Source organism: Nesoenas mayeri (assembly GCF_963082525.1).
Source record: "Nesoenas mayeri genome assembly, chromosome: 2".
Lineage (NCBI taxonomy): Eukaryota > Metazoa > Chordata > Aves > Columbiformes > Columbidae > Nesoenas > Nesoenas mayeri.
This window is the reverse complement of record NC_137543.1, coordinates 46283213-46303513: the sequence shown is the minus strand read 5'-3', so window position 1 is coordinate 46303513 and position 20301 is coordinate 46283213. Positions and strand designations below refer to the sequence as shown.

The window sequence follows — 20301 nt, the reverse complement described above, 5'->3', positions numbered from 1 at the left end:
CAACAATCATCAGCAAAACACGCCCATAAGACACTGTTAGGTGTCATTATAAACTGAGCACAGGTCTTTTGTTACAGCCGTGTATGAACATGGATTTGGTGAAAGGCAGAAGAAATAGAGGGACAACAGGATAAAATTTTACAATGATTGATAGTTCTTGTCCATTATTTTTATTATTGATTCAGCAGGCAGAAAAGAGGAGTTTCCCCCATGCTCCCCAGAGAACAATCTTGGTCAATAACATATTCCAAATAATGCCTTAAATGGCAAAATAAATCCACCACAGCAAAACTAAGACTAACAGTAGCTGAATTTCAGAGACATGTGCATTACAACCCATACTTTGCATACTTAAACACAATAAAATGAGCAAAAACAATAATGAAGAGACTTCATCACTAATTCGAGAGCCATTCCTACAAGAGTATTTGATAGACACTCTTATTTGCTTCCAAGATCTCCATCTAGTGATGGAGAAAAGACTTCTTTGCAAAGTCACGTTCCTAATGTCACAGAATATATATAACAAGAGTGTGAAACCTAACACTTTTAACACCTCTATTTTCTTGGGTCCCACCACCCATGAAAGAAACACATAAATGCTTCTTGGAATTATTCGAATGACAGACATGTAACAGGCATAGACTGTAATTTTCTTCTCATATTACGTATCAGCTACAACAATCTCATGGAAAAATACAGTACTACCAGCCACAGCAAATATGTGTAAAAATAACAGACTGTGCTGTGTGATGTACCCCAGCCTCGATATCTTGAGTTTCATGCAATCTTCACCATTTTCCACTGATGACATTGAACATAAAGAAAAAAGTATCAACTGCAGAACTGTCTTTTAAGTCTGTGCCATCACAAATCCGTCTTTCTCACATCTATCAATACCACATGTTATTCTAGTCCTTCTCAGATGGCAGGTGAAGGGTCAACTTCCTCTGCAATTTAAGGATGACTTTAATTACCAGTCTAGCAAAAGGAGGGGGGGGGGTGGGGAACAATAAAAAAGATACAGTGGGAAAAAAAATTTCTTCACTGAGCAGTAGAAGGAAGTCTCCCACACAACTTTTTCCCATAAATGCTGATATTCCTAAAAGTACTTGCATCAGTAGCATTTTTACTTCCATTTATACTCAGAAACAAAACAGGTTGCAAGGTGCACAACAGTGTACATCACTGTCATGTAGTATGAATAGGAAATCACTTAACTAGGTGAAACAGATAACATACTTATTTTTATCATGGCAATCTTACTTACAACATGACTTGTTTCAAAAGAACAAAGTGTTCCTGTAAAGAAATTTTAATGCACCTCAGGATCAATGCATGTTACAGGAAAACACACTTTCTTTCTTGAAATACAAAACAAACTCAAGAGCCTTGATTTCCACCAAGATTACAAAATCAAAACAGGAAAACTGCCCACACTTCCCTACAATGGCTAAGCAAGCCAACAGCTGAGACATAGTGACAGAATCCTAAAGGGAACTGAACAAAATCCTGCATAGAGGACTATTGAATAGTGAAGTAAATAGTCAGAAGGTGAGATGACAAATTCTAATATAAATGAAAAAATGCAGAAGATTTTTCATTGGAAGAATAGGTCAACAGCAGGGTATTTCAAAATCCCATATCTGTTGCTTTGATGTATTTACAAATGATCTGAAAGGGCAAGGAGTGAAATTAAAAGTCTGCACATAACGTGATTACAACAGGCAAGGGCATAAATAACTAAGAAACTAAGAAAAATGTAAAGACAAATAAGTAGCTGGAGAACACAATAACATACCATTCAGTGTCCAAACTCAAAAGAGATATAAGATCAGAGAGATTAAGCAATCAGTAGACCTTAAAATTCTAAACTAACTATATGAAATTGAGAAAGACATGTATGTATTTCCATAAACACCTGGAAAATCTACTCAACATTTAGCACAGTTAAAAAAGCTAAGAAGGTGTTAGATTAAGTTAGAAATAGGAAGAAAAATATTAGAATAAAAAATGAGAGCAAGATGTCCCTGTTAAATTAATTGACATGACTGAATTTGGACTGCTGTTTGCATTACCTTTCAACCCATTTCAGAAAGTATGTCAAAGAAGTGGAGTCAGAGGACATCCTGGAAAAGTCATAAAATACAGAAGTCTTTTGAAAGCACGTGGAATATAATGCAAGTTGCTTTAGAAAACAGTTAGGAAGAAGGAACAAAGTAAATATCCAAAGTCACAGAGGATATAGGCTAGCGAAGAATAATCACAATACACAGCAGTATTTATCATCACATACATCTTAAGGCTCAGACTCCCAAATTACAGCAATTTGCCTACAAGAGGAGAATAACAAACTGCTGCTGACCACACTTTGTAAATATGAATTGATAAGGAATAAAGTTTAATAGTAAATATATGCTGGAATAGTAAAAATACTTACTAAATACCTAGTCTTTCCCATAATTAAAATCAACACGATGTTTGCAACAAACCCACAGAGGAGAAATGGAGCATGTGATCAGAACATCTCTATAAACATATTTAAGCTATAATTAAAATTCTGAACATTGTGAAGACATAGTGAAGCTTGCATTCAGAGACTCATATCCATCAAGAGTAAGTATTATCTCCTACTTCTCACACACTTCTTCCTTTGTTTAGACACATGTAGTGACTTTAATTGGAGAATCACATGGTAATTTCCAGAAGTCACTCCAGCTTTGACAAGTGTTGTTATTATAGAATTCTGGTCTCAGGTTTTGTATAACAAAATAATCAGGGTTTAGCCATATTTCTAACTATGATTTTTCTAATATTTTTTTAACTATTATTTTTATTTTTTTAATGATTTCAGGCTCTGAAAAAAAAAAGATAAGTTTTAGTTAACTGAATGTAAACATGTTGACTGTGAATCTTTTTAATCTTAGAGATTAAAAAAATCTAATTAGCATAAACACCTCTAATATAGTGTCAAAATTATCCTGAACTCAAGAAAAACAAGACCAAGAAATTCACTGTAAAGGTTAGAATAAAATTAAGAAAAAAAAAAAGGAAAAAGTCAGGCATACTGACAAAAGCAGCAATTCAGACTTCTTTCTCTAGTATTGCTAAGATGTTCATTATACAGAAAAACATGTTTTTCTATCTTAAACTGACTCATCCTTACTGAGACATGGACATTCTGGATCTTACTACAAGTGCACAGACACTTTATGAGGGCAAGACTGGAACTTCTCAATCAGTAACACTGAGTAAATTCATGTTACTCAGGATGCCTCCAGCTCCCATATTAAAATATAAGCATATTACAGGAAGAGCTATGATCCTTCTATTCTGCACTTCAGTGCCAATGGCAAAGGGATCCACAGTTATACGGTATCTTAAAGAAACAGGATTATTGCATTTAAATAACCCTCCTTTCTTCAAGAATGTGTTGGTAAGGTTTCTGCCCTAGCTGACTGGCAAACACAGATCTCCCTGGATAGCAGACATCAAAAGCACCACTCACATTAGCCAAAGTAATGATTTCCTGAGGTTAACATCTACATGAAAATACAATGTAAGAGTGCTCTGCTTTGCAAAAGTCAGTGTTACTTTGTGCTGCATGCTTAACAGCTTGTAAGATTCTGAGGTAGGCAGTAAGTACTCCTTCTGTGGGACTGAAAATACGTTCCAAGTTCCTGAGAACTAATCAATTTTTGAAATAAAGTTGCCAAGATGTTATAATCTAAAGAAACTGGAAATGCTTCAACCAATCCCCACTATAACCCCTACGATTTTATCAGCTGCAGATCTTTACCATGGCCTACTGACCACCATAAACAGTAAGCAAAACAATCACACTTATTATTTCCAATTATTTCCTGAACAAAGAAATCAAAAAACCCAACAGCAAACAGCTACAGCAACTCTGACCTCTTCTTTATGTCCCTTTGAGAGTGGGTTCCCTCACAGAGGTGACCAAAATACCTTACTCCCAAATTCTACTGTGTGCCTTGCTTTAATCTATCATATATTATTAAAACAGTTTACATACAGGTTAAAAACTGTAACAATTCTTTCTATTTGGTATATCGAATAAAAAGGTCACCTGCAGCTCTCACAACTATTCAGTTATTTGAGGATTTGTTGTTGGCCTCTATGGTAGGCGCCCCTATGAAAAATATTTCACTGACAGAATGCAATATAAAGTAATAATGTGTATAAGTATACTGGTTTTGGCTGAGACAGAGTTAATTTTCTCTTCATATAAGCTTGTATGGTGCTATGTTTGGATACGTGCTGAAAACAGTGTTGATAGCACAGGGTGTTTCAGATGCTACAGAGCAGAGCTTATGCAGCATCAAGGCCTTTTCTGCTCAGACTGCCCCAAGAAAGAGCAGGCTGGGGGTGCAGAAGAGGCTGGAAGAGGACACAGCTGGGACAGCTGACCCCACCTGACCAAAGGGATACTCCATACCATACGACATCTGCTCAGCAGCAGTAAAAGCTGCAGGGAGGAAGGGAGTCATTCATTCAGAGTTATGGCGTTTGTCTTCACAAATAAACATTTCACATGATGGACCCTGGCTATCCCGGAGATGGCTGAACACCTGCCTGCCCATGGGAAGCAGTGAATGTATTCCTTGTTTTGTTCTGTTGGTGTGTGCAACTTTTGCATTACCTGTTAAGTTGTCCTTATCTCAACCCACAAGTTTTCACAAGTTTCCACCTCAACCTGCTCAGGGGGAATGAGTGAACAGATGTGTGGGGCTCAGCTTCCTCCAGGGGCTAAACTACAACAATAAGCTGTTCAGAACTGCTTACATTCTGTCATTTTAAAAAGTCTGGCAGTGTGCTCCTGGCCTGAAAACATGCAAAATCAAAAAGTTTATTTCTGCTAGTAACAATTTCTAGAGTTCGATGTTGTCTTGACAAAGATGGGTTGACATGTGGCATGAGAACCATATTTGGCAAATAGGCTTTCACTGAGCAGAACTGAATAACAGCTCTTACAAATACTACATCTGTTCTGGTGTGAAGAGTAGCTCTTGTAGTTCACAGTCATATTTGGAGGCATAGGGGAAGACTGTCACAGCATTCTAAAATCACCCAGTTATCTCACAGACACAGATGGTCTATCTTTTTGAGGGACTTGGTGCCAGTGCAAGTAACTTTGTGAAGTCTACATTCCGCTGTTAGTCCAATAAACATAATCCTAAAAATGATCAAAGAGTATTTTGTGTTCACGGTACTTCCTGCAAGCTGAATGGATCAGTATGCAAACAGACATCTTGCAGCAAGAGAACTGCAGTGTCTTAATTCTGAAGAGACACAATGATTGCAGAAAAGATAGGGCACTAACTTGAGAAGATACATGTATCTTTAGACGACAACCTTCAAAAGCCCTCAGCTATTTAAAAATTTAGAAGTCATAACTAGAAACTTCTCTTCAGCTCTGTGGTTGTTCCTTTGCTGTTCTTAAGTAAACTAATGAGGCCAACTCTATCATGAATTCTCATGAGAGTGACTCTTGAAAAGAAGCAGGGAATGGGAGCTGTATTGGACAATCCCTGGCAATGCTTTTGTTGGATGGGAAATTAACACCTACTGAAATGAAGTTACCAAGGACATGAGTTTGCACATACATCTCAACCAAAACTTACTGCCTTGAATGAAGGATCAATGAGCAAGACAGTTTTAAAGCCACTGCTGTACATCAGGCACTTTCTAACATCAAGTCTCTGGAACACCAAAAGTGCATGCTGTCCCAGCTCAGGTAGCACATAGCACAACTTGAACTTTGGAACTGGCATAAAATTCTTAGTGAATCTAGGTAGTTCTGAATTAATATGATGGACCAAGTTTGATGACTTATTACAAAATGTATAAACTCCAAAATTGTGATACATAGTGTTTGAAATACTTGACACTTGAAGAACAGTTGCTGTCACATGGCTGCAGCATGGAAATATCTTGCCACTAAGGTTATCTTGAAAATTTACTGATGTCTTTCAATTATGCCTGAAAACTTGCCTCATCTCAAGTGAAAAAGAGTCACTGTGTCACTTGTTACTTTGCCAAATAAAACCTGGCAACTAGCCAGAAGCATATGCAGCAAAGTTGAGTGCAACCTCCTACCAAAGATTTGGTATTTGGTATTCTTTTTCTTTGACATAGTTACTCCTGGTGCTGACTCTGTACGTTCAGTCACTAGTGGCCACTAGTTACTATAGCTCTACTTTATAGTTCAGGGATTAATAGCCTGAGAAGAGGTTACAGTGAGGTAACTATTTGCTAAAAAAAGAAAGATGAGGTATTTTGGTAACTTCAAAAGTAGGTGTTGTTGGCTGAAATTGTTCTGGTTAATATGCAAATTCAAAATGAAGTTATAATTATAACATAACTACAGTACCATGGTAAGTGTTGATGTTTGATGCAAGTAATTTTATGCTGTCTACAAAAATTATAGTGAAAATTTCTTTCAAAGGGATTAAAAATTCATAAGTAAAATAAGGTAAAAATGGCATGCTTTAGGAGTTGGTTCATGGAACTCACAATTTGAGTAGATTTCTGGACATTAGCCTTTCCTTATTCTGCTAATGTGAGCTAAGACAAACACTTTTTTATGTTTAATTCTATTAATTTTACAAATATAAAAATGCAGAATTATTTCTAAACACAAATTTTCTACAGTTTGATTGTCATTATTAAAACTAACAGGATATAATAATACCACACTGAATAGCTCTTACTTGTATTGACTGAATAGCATCTCATCATTTTCAATTTTTTCATACATAGATTTTATCTTCTCTTCAGATTCTTCCTCAGTTCTTTTAATTGTCTTTTGGATATCCATGAGTTCACAACAAAGATCACTATATATTTTTGATTTCTAAGAAAATAAAATAAGTTTTCTGAAAGATGTTAGACAAAAATCATACAGAACATTTAAAATAAAAAATATTTTCAAGATTCGACAGATTCTTTGCAGTTTAAAAATTGAAGTTTAAAGTAGTATGTTGTGATGTCATTCAACTTAACAACAGATTCTATGTGGTCTGAAAGATAATAGAACGTGTCTTGCAAAATTGCACAACAAAGAAAAGTTGGCAAGAGGGTTTTCATTCTGTTACAAAACTTCGAAGTTATTGTGAAAAGGTGGCTGCTTCCATGGGAAGATACTGACCTCTGGAGCAGAAAGAAAGAAATAATGTTAAGAGAAGTAACTCAGGTTTCACTCAGTAATCTGACAGAATCATTACTTAAACATGTCCTACAGGACGTGCAAGACCCACAGTCACCTATGTAAAAGAGGAGCCTGAGACAATGCAGAAAATGAACACAATTTTCAAAGGTATTGGGACACTCAGTTCCTAACAACTCTCAAATAGGGAAACGCACATCTCCTCTCTCTGCTTTTTAAAATATTACAAATATAAACACATAACATGAAATAAAATATTAGTAATTTATCTTTATTATATTCTAGCACGTCACTGCTCAAACTAGTTCTCTGGATATTAAAAGCCTGAGAATCAAAATAATATAATTGCTTGAATTGCAAAGAAAATTAAGTATAAGCTGCTTTTTAAGGCCATGGGAGGAAAAAACAAACCTGAGTAACAAACAGCCTATAAATCAAAGCACAATGGAACTCATAAATGTTTTATTTGACAATTAGAAATTTTGTTGAAATGAAATATACAACTAAGTTACAGTAACAACAAATCTGTCTTCTTTACGACATGCAGTATCACTTTTTGGAAAGACAAGAGAAAAACCATCTAAAAAAAGAAGTATTTATTTAACATAGTCTTTAGGAAAGAAATATTTTAAGTCCGCTTCCTGAGTTGTATTTTAGCAGACCTCAATATTTTAACCACAAACAATATATTCTAAGATGTTAAGAAGAAAAAAAGACACAAAATAAAACCAGAAAAAACGACCTTGATTTTAATTAGCTGGTATTTTGAACTTATCTCATACCACTGATGAACTGTGAGCTATTTTACAGGTCAGAACTAGTTCATGATAATTCTTGTATTATTTGTGCAATAGGTAATTAACTCTTTTTAATTTTAGAAGTATATTCACATCGTTGTTGAGTCCTCTAAATATGATGTTAAAAAAAAAACAAATTAAAATAAACACGATTTATCAAGAATCACCAGCAAGCAAAAGACCATTTTTTAGGCTGCAAGTACCTTGAAAAAGATACTAACTTCTGAATTTGTATTTAAAAGTTACTATAGAAAATATATAGAAAACATAATAATCAGTACTAAAACCTGTACTTGAAGTACCGTGGTAACTCTCCTTTTTTAGACATCAATTTTAAGCTATGTACGACTTTACTATACTTTTATTATTCAGCCTGATATCATCCACATTAGGCGCTTATTATCAATAAATTATAAGTTATCAATAAATACTATCACTAAATAAATTAGGAAAAATGCACATCAGCACTTAAAAATAATTAAATCTTACAAACATTTTTTGACAGCTTCTAACATCTCCATATTCTGGAACAAACACTGATATCTGTAAGAAGTCTAAAAAGAATCTATGCAAATATCAGGTATGTGCTGTCTACCTTTCCAATGAAAAATCCCACATGAAATCAACTTACAAAATTAGAATTATATTCCACATATGCTTGAGAGACACTTACTGAAGGCCAACAGCATTATCCTCCCTGGATTCTGTCTGCACTGAGTGCCAGTATGTAGCAGTACGGGGACACAATTCACAGTCTTTGCATACAAAATTTAATACAGACTTGGCTACTTCCAAAATACTGCTGTTCTTTAGAAAGGTATGCACCTATGTAGTGGAAAGTTTCTCAAAGAATCTTTGTTTGCATTTACCTTTTCATAAGTCAGTAACACATCCTTCACAGCTGCTTCTTCCAGTTTTAGCTTTTTTTCCAGCAGAGGGCTGTATTTCTTCATGAAGTCTATGTCGTCCTGAATCCTTCTGTTGACTGTTTCTATGTTAAGTATTTGGGTTTGTACCTGTCGCAGCCGACAGCTTTTACAATCAAGATGCCATTGTAGCTCCAAGATATCTTGAATACACATTTCATATTCTGTTAAAAATATAATTAGCATAAAAAGGAAGTATCTGAGTGACACCATGAATACCTAGTGAGATTAGGAAATACGTTGTCATACTACTAAGTATAAGACTTGCAAAATTTTGCTGTAAACTACTTTGACGGTAAAAAGAGGACATTGGTTACAAAAGGCCACCAAATATTACATCAGCAGTGGAACTGTTTTTAAACTCGTATTTACTATTCCTAAGAAGTCATTCAAGCAAATCTTCAAAGTGAGGGGTAGTTTTGTTTTGATGAAGGAAATTAAAACATCTAGCCTTAAGGCATGTCTAGAGGAGGCTATCGTAACAGAAAAACAGCTCTATTGAGCTTCCGAGTCTCCAGCCATAGACACATGTGGATGCAGAGGAAGAGCAGGGCAAGTATAAATCCCACATCCATTTTGCTCAGAAAAAGAAAGGGTTATTAGAGATAGTGTCCTACAGCAGCTGATGTTTTTATATGGAAAAAATTATTGATATGACACCAGGGAAAAAAAAAAAAAATTCAGAAAATTGTTTAAGAGCCGTAAATGTTGCTATAAATTTGAGAGAAAGAGGCACATTTTGCTGTGAAAAAAAAAAAAAAGTAAAAAAGGTGCTCTAGCTCTAAGAAGTAGCCGTGAAATATTCAATGCAATCCCTTAAGAGTTAATAAATTTTGCTGCATTAACAAGACATAAATCACAAATTTACAATATTATTATTTCATTGCTACTAAAAGTTTAGGAGACATTTATATGAATAAGTGGCTTTTCTACATCATACAAGGTGACACCTAACATTAAGATGAATAAAATGTGTTTTACATTGGGTTTTTGTTACATTTCACAGAAGGTAATTTCTGAAGATAGGTTATGTCCCTGCATTTACTTGAGGACAGATGCAGCAGGAGCTGGCAATAATGGAAATCAAGGGACGTCCAACAAAATAACAGGAATCAATGTATACTCTGAATGGGTCACAAAAACTCTTAAGAATCTCCTGGGTTTGTAATACTTAGATTAGGGATAATTATAACATCTCTGAGGGTCTTTTCACTTCATCCTCAATTCCACTTTAGCATAATTTTTGTCTTATAGGTAATACTAAGAAAAGTTATAATCCTGAAAATTACAAATTTACTTCAAGGACACAACATCATACTGACATAGCTTACTGACAAATCAAGGGAGAAGAGTGGGTTAATTTTCATAGCCAAACTTAATGCTGGTTTATTTTGTCTTCTTTTTTTCTTTTTTTCTTTTTTTTTTTTAATACTGTATTATTGCATATATTAACAGAAATGAAAATGTGCTATTTATATTCCACTATTCCAAACCTTTGATATTTGTAGACAATGCTAAAGTAAAAGCAGCACGAATGTATAGCAACATGCAAAAATTATTTACCGTTGCACAACTGTAAATACATCAAGAAGCTCAAATCCTGAACTAATGTGCTGAAGAATTAAGATTATATTATTAACCTTCTCTTCATGCAGTTCTTTTCTTTTGTAAAATTGACCCTTCAATTGTTAGAGAACTTTCTCCAGAAAGTAGGTTTGAATTTATCAATGAATTTTAATTCTGATTATTTATCCCATCTCCTCCTGTGTTTTCAGGGCATCATAAACTGTCCTTCAGAACCAACTGTTTTTAAAGTAATCTCTGCAAACTGGTAACACCTTAACACAGGTTTTTAGTTTCCAAATCATGGGCTAACCATTGGCTAAAATAAACAAACATACATACATTATTCTCATATATTGCTACAGATATGCACTATTTGACATTTTGTCTTTCTAGGGAAAAAAAAAAAAAAAGAGAGAGAGAGAAAGCATCTGGAACTGAATGACTCCTGGCTTGCCTACATTTTCACTCCATGTTTACCTTTCAGTAAACACAGCTATGGAAGACTCTTACACGGTCACCACACTCTGGGTTGTGAAGTATTTTTTGAAGATCTCAGGATGATGTGCTCCAGAATATGCGCTAGAGTACCAATTGTGTTTTCACATCCAGGAACCTACTGTTACAAATTATGCAACATTTCTAGAAGTCAATGTTCTGCTTCTGACCATGAGTAAGAAGACAAACAGAAAACTGCTGCTAAGTGGCTGCCTTTTTTTTCTTTCTTTTTTCATTAATTCTGTTGTGTAGATGCCAGTTCATCACAAAAGGTAATAGTAAAGGTCCTTTGAATCTGTGATTTCAATAAGACCTATCAATGGTTATATCAAACAATTCCTACTAAACATGTAAGTACCTTATTCTAGTTTACCACATTTTAATTTTTCTTAAAACATTTTTTTAAATTCATGGTTTAACCTATGGTTTAACTCAAATGCATTATTTTATAGTTCTCTTTCATTTTCTCATTCCTTTCCCCGAACTTAGTATTTATTAATATCTTCAGAGAGTATTGTCTACTCTCACGCAATTTCTCAAACAACACTGAACATTCTATAGTACTTCCCATATGTTTTTTCTGGATATATATTCAAGTATATCAAATTCAGAAGAGTAAATCTTGTATTCCTATCACAATAAACACAACTATTGTCATTCTTACGCTTGGCAATGAACTAACTGGAAAATAACAAATATGCTTAGTTTCAATATTGATACCTTTTTGCACAGCTGCGGGGAGCTGCTGAAGCCTCCAAAGTGACATAGAATCAATTTTCATGGCAAGCTTTTTCCCTCGCTGTTTCTCCAACTCCAAAGCTTTTTCTGCCTCCTCACGATCAGCCTCCAGTCGCTTAATTAGCTCAGTAACTTCCAATAGCAAAGCCTCTGTTTCCTGCTTCAAGGTTAATGTCTTGCCATCTTTAAAAATACATTAAAAATACTTTTTTATGAAAGCTTAATCATATGCTCTTTATTCGAGCTTCATTCTCAACACAAAGTTGGCCTGTTCACATGTATCACAGTAAGCACAATTTATTACATTGCTGTCTTTAAAAATACATCATAATTATTTCTTACAAAGGCTTAAACATACACAATTTATTCCAGCTTCTTTCTCAATATGAGGCTGGACTCTTCACATCCCTCAAGGCAATCACAACTGGTTACAGACAAAACTTTCACACTCTATAGTATTTTCCTCCAGCCTGTTTCCAATGTAGAATGCAATAAATATGTATTAATAGAGATGGTACAAAATTTTCATCTTTGCCTTGTTGCTTAGGTAAGTAATCATACAAATAACAGTACAAGTATCTAATTATCTCAATTTTTTAAAGAATATTTATTTAATTTTATTTTCCTAAGTATCAATGACTTCATTAAAGTCTTTGGAGTTCTAAAAATATTCAGTATAATATCTCAACAGCACTGTTTTACTCATGATACACACAAATAATCAACAGTTCATTCTGTGAAATTTAGTTATAAAAAATGTCTTAGTTATTAGTTCTGACAAAAGATTCTTTGAGGTCATCGTCCATTGTGTTGATCTATAAAAAATGGGAATTATATAAGCTACAGAGCTGAAGAAATTTTCATTTTGATCCCACAGTCAATAATTCCCTATATTATTTTAATGAAAAACTGCAAACATTGCGAAGAAGGACAACTACTTAAAATCTGGGGTTAAATTTTGGCTTCACTGCCATCAACAGAAATTTTATCACACAATTTATTGCAGACAGGATTGCCTCAGGCTAGTAGTACTTCAAAGATTGTACATAGGCTTAAAACCAATGCACACAATCTATTTAATATTTAAAACTTAATTCAAAAATGTATAGTCTGAGTAAAGATGCAAACTGTAAAAAAAAAAAAAGAACTCTACTTTGGGAGTACATTGTGAATACCCTGTAACAGCAATGCAGTTATTTGTTCTACAGAAACTAAATGAAAAAAAAACAAACCCTAGAATTTCCAACAACCAATCTAACCAGTTTAGCTGGTTCAAACGCTAGATAGGTTAAAATACAATATGAATCTAAATAAAGAAATGTAAGCTATCTTCTTGTAAACAGGATGATTTAATAGTACTTAATATGACAGTTAAAATGTATGTCTTTCAGCTCAACAGATGATACACACAGATTTCAAAGGATACTCACATCATTTACATAAGACAGAACAGGCAACAAGCAACTATTGTGACAAAGATAAAGCGTATATTAAATGAGGCTAAGTAAATTTTACCACTCAGACTGAGTATTATTAAATATTTTTACCTTCACAAGATACATCAGCTTCTTTAAAATCCAGCTTAGTGGACAATGACAACCAGACATCTTCGACAGATTCAACACTGACCTGTTTTGTTATCCTGTAGATAAAAACCAGTCACTAAAAATTCTAGACTGAATTTAAATTTGCATTCTAGTTTCACTAAGTCAAAATTTCCTTTATTGAATCTTACACATTTAAATGCTGGCTAGTTAAGTGGAATAATTGTTTAAAAACACTGCAAGTCATACAGAAGAATTATTGATTGTACAATTCCCATATAAATGCTTTTCTCATATTTCTTTACACAAATAGAAGAAACAGGATTCTTCACATCTTGTAGTTACACAGAACTTCAATTTTTGTCCTCAAACCCAAGGATATGCCAAAGAGAAACTGTCGTAGAGAAGCTGTTCCTCTTTCCAGTTCCGAACATGCATGAACATACAATATATGCTTTACTGTACAGAGTCAGAAGTGGCAGAAGCATTTATTGCTGCATCTGTGCAGACACAGATACATTGCCACTGCATGTCAGATGTAGTTTCAGCTTTATCAGCTTAAAGGAAATCATCACTTGAGGGTCAACAATGAAGAAAAAAGATTTTTTAGAGATACAAAGGAAAAACGATAAAGGCATAAGGCTTAATGAGTTTCCAACAGACAAGCTTTTGAAACCTGAGAAACTCAAAAGCAGAGATGAGGAGAGCTTCATTTAAATGAGATCAGGACAAATTTAACCTGCAAGTGAGAGAGGCAAAGCAGTAACACAAGCAGCCAAAGAAGAACACAAGCAAATCATAGCCCTCATGTGAACTTAAGAGGCTCACTAGCCCACCTGAGTTGAGAACAAGGGGAGGAAGAATAAGCACCACCTGCTTATGGCCACATACGCAGCTTAAAGAGTACATACAGGTCTTTCATATGCAGCTAAGATGAAACAGAATCTACAGTCACAACATCACATTGGAGACACATGCATAATGTGAACATATATATTTGAAAGAACTCCATAAAAAGTTCCTTTTCCACAAAGAAATAACAGACAAAAAGCCTATGCTATAAACAGACTGAAAGAAATCCTATTGATGGCTTCCTAGATCAACAGAATATACATCTAAAGTACAGGAAACAGAAAAAAATAATTCTGTGAAGTAATGGAAAATACTAAGGCATTGGACAGGAAAACTGGGACCTGGTGATAGAAGATATATCAAATTAGATACAGAAGCAGGAGTTTGATAAACAGCAGTTCAATAAGTAGGCAAACACAAAATAACTCAACAGGTATATCTGACAAGAAGTAAAAATACACAGGGAAATGCAGGGTTTGTTGAGCAAAACATCTGGGACAACAAGCTCAGTGTATGAGATACATTCTCTTCTTCAAACTCCTCTTTTAATCTTTGTAACTAGAACTACATCATAAAGTAGCCTACATCATGGATAATACAATTTAAAGTCACACTTTCTGAATTATTTTGTGTACTTCTGGAGTACTTGGCTTTGAAATCTACTTGTATTGTATGGTATTCTAGACTTAGGAAAAGTCTGATTTCTCTAGGGTACTTCAAAGTACACGCAGCCAATATGTAAAATTTAGAAAAAACCTGCATGAGTTTTGTGTTTTAAAATCACATTTTGAATTTACATTTTAAAATTACATTTTAAATTTATAAAGCCTTAACGATTCTGTATATATTCTAGGTATCACCAGTGCAACTGTATCTACAAAAAACAATTTCCCATTATGTTCTGTTTTGATTTTAACAAGCACATCTCTTGCTATCTAACTTTAAAGATACATAATCGCAAACACCATAGTGTGATTCAGGGCAACTCTGTAATTCAAACACACAAAAGATTTTTGAAACAAACATAACAGAAAAATCATGCATAGAATAAGAATCTTAACAGTAAGCAGTATATTAAAACTGAGAAAGGAAAAAATGAAAAAAAATCTTATTTTTTTCCCCCATCTTATTACAGCATGTGTTGAAGAAATGGCTGTTTCCTTAAAACTTTTTTACCTACTCCCTTTTTTAATTATTTGTTGTCTTCCTGTGTCTAGCAAAGTTGAAATTAGAGTAAATTTAACTGCATGCAAATTCAGACAATTTACACAGTATTTAGAGGACTTCACAAAGATCAGAATAAGCATGCCAGAACATTGAGAGTACTTATGAATCATTTTCCAATCCAAAACTTAAAGCAAAGAGAGCTTAAAATAAGGACCCTTACTCACATTTAGGTTCCTGAGATAACTGCAACAATTGGCACAATTTCAGAAGTAGCAATAACTGTTACCAACAGAAATTCATCACTTAGGTGGGTCCTGAGACTTGTAATCATCTTGAATCTTTGAAAATTAAACATTAAGTAGGAAAGATATGAAAAATTCTCCATAAAGACTTTTGGTCTTCTGAAGAAACTAGATCCTGCAGACACTAAGAATCCTTATTTTAGATGCATTCTACATTACAGAAGAACTGAACAGAACAGATTTTATAGCCAGACTAATATCTCCTCAAATAATTACTGGACATTAAAACAAATGCATTATTATGTATGATTCTTACCGTGGTGTTTTCTTCTCTTTAAACACATATGCATACTGCAAAAGCAAAACAAACATAAACTCCATTATACATCTCAGATGTTATATACTTTTTCTGTTTTGTAACAAAAAGCATAATAGGCCACTGAATTCTGTATCACAGAGGATCTAATTAGTGGACATTAGCTGAATGCTTTTTAAAATTTTAAAATAACTACAACCAACAACTGTGCATCTTCAAATGGTCAGTAATAAAACCCAGTTTTTGAACATGTATGTTATTACTCAATTTGGTAGAATGTTTTCTTTTAAGAATCCTTTAATACTTTTAGTTCTATTTTATCTCTCAACCTCTGTACTTTTTGGTTTTAATCTCAAAACTACAGCAGAGATTCTGTCTGAACTTCAAATACTTTTTCTTCACTAGGGCTATATCAGCAACAGTAAATTAAACACGACCAGAGCTTTCTGGGCCCAGTAACCTACAACATTAAATTGTTACTATATCTTACTGATATAACCTGCAGTAAGATACATTACCACGTTCAGAAACCACTCCCAAACCATTTCAAAGCACAGTTCAGGAACTGGAAAACATCAGGGATGTTTCCTCAAAAGCAGCATACATAACGTCTATCCTGTTTTGGAGGGTAAGAATTTAATAATGTGGATATGAGTTTTACCATGTCACCTGGACACATTGCTGGTAATACTTAAATGACCAGTGGAGGTGTAAATATATTCATGTATAGACAAGTAAAATCTAAACTCCCTATGTTTGTAGTGATGTCATTTCAGGATACATGTTTTTTTTGTTTTTTAAGAGCAGTATTACAGCAACCCCACCTTTTCTTCTCTTAACTCATAGTGATGTCATCATCCAGAGCCCTCAGACTATTTTGAATCTCTGTATATTAAGTAATAAGAACTCAGAGTATATGTGGAACATATGCACAAGACTTACACATACAATTAAAGCTAATATTAAAATGAATAAGCATCTGGACTTTTGAATGCTTATCCATCTAATTCATGTATATTGATGATGAAATTATGACATTGAAGTAATTTCACTGTTCTCACATTATTTTAAATAAAGGTGAATGTGGCAATATAAATTTTCCTATCAAGTTAATGCCTATACTGTAAATCAAGATATTATTGTACTTCATGCACCTTGGATTCTTTTAGTAGCTATACTTCATGCAGTTGCAGAAATCTCCCTGAAGAGTATTTAACAGTGTTTGTGGAATACTAATCTAAGATAGTCTTCCTGATGTGCTGCTATGACGACCTTATTGTCAGTATTGGAGATAAATTATTTAAATATAACTTGTCGGTAAAAGCAGCTATCAGATCTTTTTACTGCAGTGTAGACTTATGCAAAATTTATTAACATTTGGAAAACACTCCTCCAGTAAAAGTGAATTATTTAAATTATACTAATCGTGTTCTCAAGGAAGTTAATGGAAAGATTTTACTACCCTTTAAAATAGTGTATATTGCATTCTTTCCTCATGTACCTATATTTTTAGCTTCCCCTTATTCTTATTTCTATTCACACAAAATGAATATAGGCTAGGAAAACATCATGTACTCCTAGAGAAAGAACCATAACATTTTTCAAATTCATGTCTCTCAATATAAGTTTAAAGAAACTTTTAAATCAAGGAATTGTTAAATATTGTTCAGGAAAAAAATCACTTACTATAAATGACAGAAAATGGCACACAGCTCTATTTGACTACCTGCTCAATATTAACATCAAAAACTATTTTTCAGACAATTGATATCATTGAATCAACTTGACTCTGTGTATACCTGAATCACATGTGAATATACTAACCTTTATGATATATTTGATATTACAATATGATATTGTGGTATATTGTTTTTAATAAGATATTTTGATTTGCCCAAACTGTTAAGTAAACGAAAAACAGATCATGATTAATAATTGGACCTCCTGGACACTATTTTGGAGAGTACACCCAACAGGAAGTTAATTTTTTAGGAAAATCAACATAGGAAGACTATTTTAAAAGACACTTGTTCCTATAAAGATGAAGAGGACTTGGTCATTTTCACCCATAAATGTACCTGTTGAAAGAACTTCTCCATCTTTAATTCTAACTCTTGAATGTGATGAATAACTTTGTTAACACATGGTAATGGAGTATTTACAAAAGCACAGCTACGATGCCTTGGGATGATCCACTCATTCTTCTCTGGAGAAAGAGAACACAGAAGGTTGCTAAACTTCACATGCGGGGCTGTTACCAGACTTTCTCACACCCGATTTTCTTCCTTGAATTTGGAACTTGCTAAGCTTTGGTCCTAAAATTGCCTAAGAGAATGTAACAGCCACACCTATTACCATGCACACGTTTGCACAAAATATTGCTTCTTTTTTAATACAATCTCAAATACAAAGAAAGATATTTTAAATGCTTGAAGAATATGAATTAATAATTTCAAAGAGAAGAATTATGATAAAGGAGGCTAGAGTCAAGATAAAATTTGCCATAATTAATTTTACATAATGAATACCAAATGAGTTTAATGTTATGATTTTGCACTAGTCCTCAGCAAGGTTTTTGTCAAAAAAAAAAGAAAAAAAAATCAGATCCCCAAAAGGCAAAGGTGGCAGATACTATAGAAATGCCCAGAGCAAAACCAGAAAGGTCACAGGGCCTTAGAGGCAAGTTTAGACTACTCTTATGTATACAATACTTAGTTCCAGCAAATGTTTTCTTCAACCTTATGAAGGGTTGAAGTTCCAGAACATTAGTTCCCATGCTGGGAATTTAAAGCTACATGACATTAATGGATTGTTTTATGGGAATATTTAGATCTCACAGCTATGTTTTCTTTAAACTCTGTTAGCCTTATAACCGTGTAAATAAATTATACTGTGGCACACTATTGAATGTTCACTATTTAATTAATACACAGAATCGGATTCCGGCTGCAGAGATCTCTAATGAATGCTGTCAGAAACCAGAACAGAACACTGAAACCTAGAAACAGAGCTATGATAAAGACTAAGAAGATGTCCTACAAACATAAAACATTAACCTAATTATGTTCAGGGGGATACAATGTGCCTTGGAGATGGACCAAAAATAACAATAACAGTAACAGGGATTAAACCATAAAATACAACCAGACAACTGTCGTATACAGTCTGTGGACTTGGGTTCGTTTTTTTAAAAGAATAATCTCTTGGTGTCTTAATTAAAGTGTCAGGCTAAAACATTCCAAGTCTGTAGGTTACATAAGGCTCTTTTAATTTTAGTTTATCGTAAGCTGCCTTACTGGAATGGAAAAGAAGGTTTGCAAGATTTTGTTTGAAAACACAGCCCACTAAAATTCATATCAAAATCTATTTTGTAGAATTTTGCTCTGCCTGCTTCTAGAGCCAGAAACCTTCACAGGATGCCTACATGGCACAATCCTAACAAAGCATATACAGACTTTGTATCTTATATTAATACTCTGATGTGCAACACACAAGTTCAGATTTTGAGACTTACTTCAATTTCACTTAGTCTCCTCTACTGTTATTATTCTTACGTTTTACTGAATTAACATTCATGTAAAAATTATGTTTATTTTCTTTACATCACTAATGCAATTAACAACATCGCCATTTTAAAAAGTCAGAATTTTTTGAAAGGCTTTAATAAAAAATTACTCTCTTGCTGCATTGGTATTCCTTGGTAAATGCCAACATTTCTACATGCAAGTCTTCTAATTGTTTTGCAAAAGCAAGCTAGAAATATAACTCAGTGGGAAAGTGGAATTATTTACATTTTCTTAAAATCCAAAAATTAAATTTAAATGACAAGTGAAATACAGCCAGTTTTGTTTTCAGACAGAAAAGTGAACTATCATTAGAGGATGGAATGCAACTAGTGAGTCAATAACTGACAGTCAAAGTCTACATATGCATAATTTGTATGAAGGCTTTTCAAGCAGCATGACAGATAAGAACCAAAGCAGAAGACTAGTGTTATATAATATCACAAGTAATACAAAATAAAATAATTTATTATGTCTTAAATTTAAGCCTTTCACTAAGCTATTTCAAAACCCCATAATAGAAGACATATCTGTCATACCTTGGGATGGCTCATTACTGTCCTTAGAAGAGCAGGGAAATGACTGTGTTTCAAACATTATTGCTAGTAGTACTTTTCAGCCTAATGATTAGAAAAATAATAATAATACATATACATACACATATATAACTTTTAAAATCCCTTATTTTCATCAGGAAACAAATGTATTTAATCAGTGCTTTTATCTACAGTATTATTAAAGGTTTGCAAATCCATTTTCACTTTTTCTACTAAGGGAAAAGCAGTAATTAAGCAGTTGATGGCAGGTCACACAATGGATACTATTTAAGTAATGAAATCACAACTACAAAACAAAGAAAAACCAAGACAGCCAAATGTCAACCTATGTAGTCTGGCTTTTGAAATT

At 33.8% G+C, this 20301-nt stretch overlaps 1 protein-coding gene across 1 annotated transcript in view; it reads right to left on the bottom strand.

The window, feature by feature from the left end:
* Nucleotides 1–19992, bottom strand: part of CCDC178 (coiled-coil domain containing 178) — a gene marked incomplete at both ends in the record, with an annotated part of 166807 nt that extends 146815 nt beyond the window's left edge. The window contains 7 exons of the mRNA XM_080364136.1: nt 6735–6877; nt 8856–9076; nt 11694–11894; nt 13259–13353; nt 15833–15867; nt 17911–18038; nt 19935–19992. Of these exons, the coding sequence (XP_080220262.1) occupies nt 6735–6877; nt 8856–9076; nt 11694–11894; nt 13259–13353; nt 15833–15867; nt 17911–18038; nt 19935–19992 (881 nt within the window). The remainder of the gene's footprint in view (nt 1–6734; nt 6878–8855; nt 9077–11693; nt 11895–13258; nt 13354–15832; nt 15868–17910; nt 18039–19934) is intronic.
* Nucleotides 19993–20301: the final 309 nt, after the last annotated feature.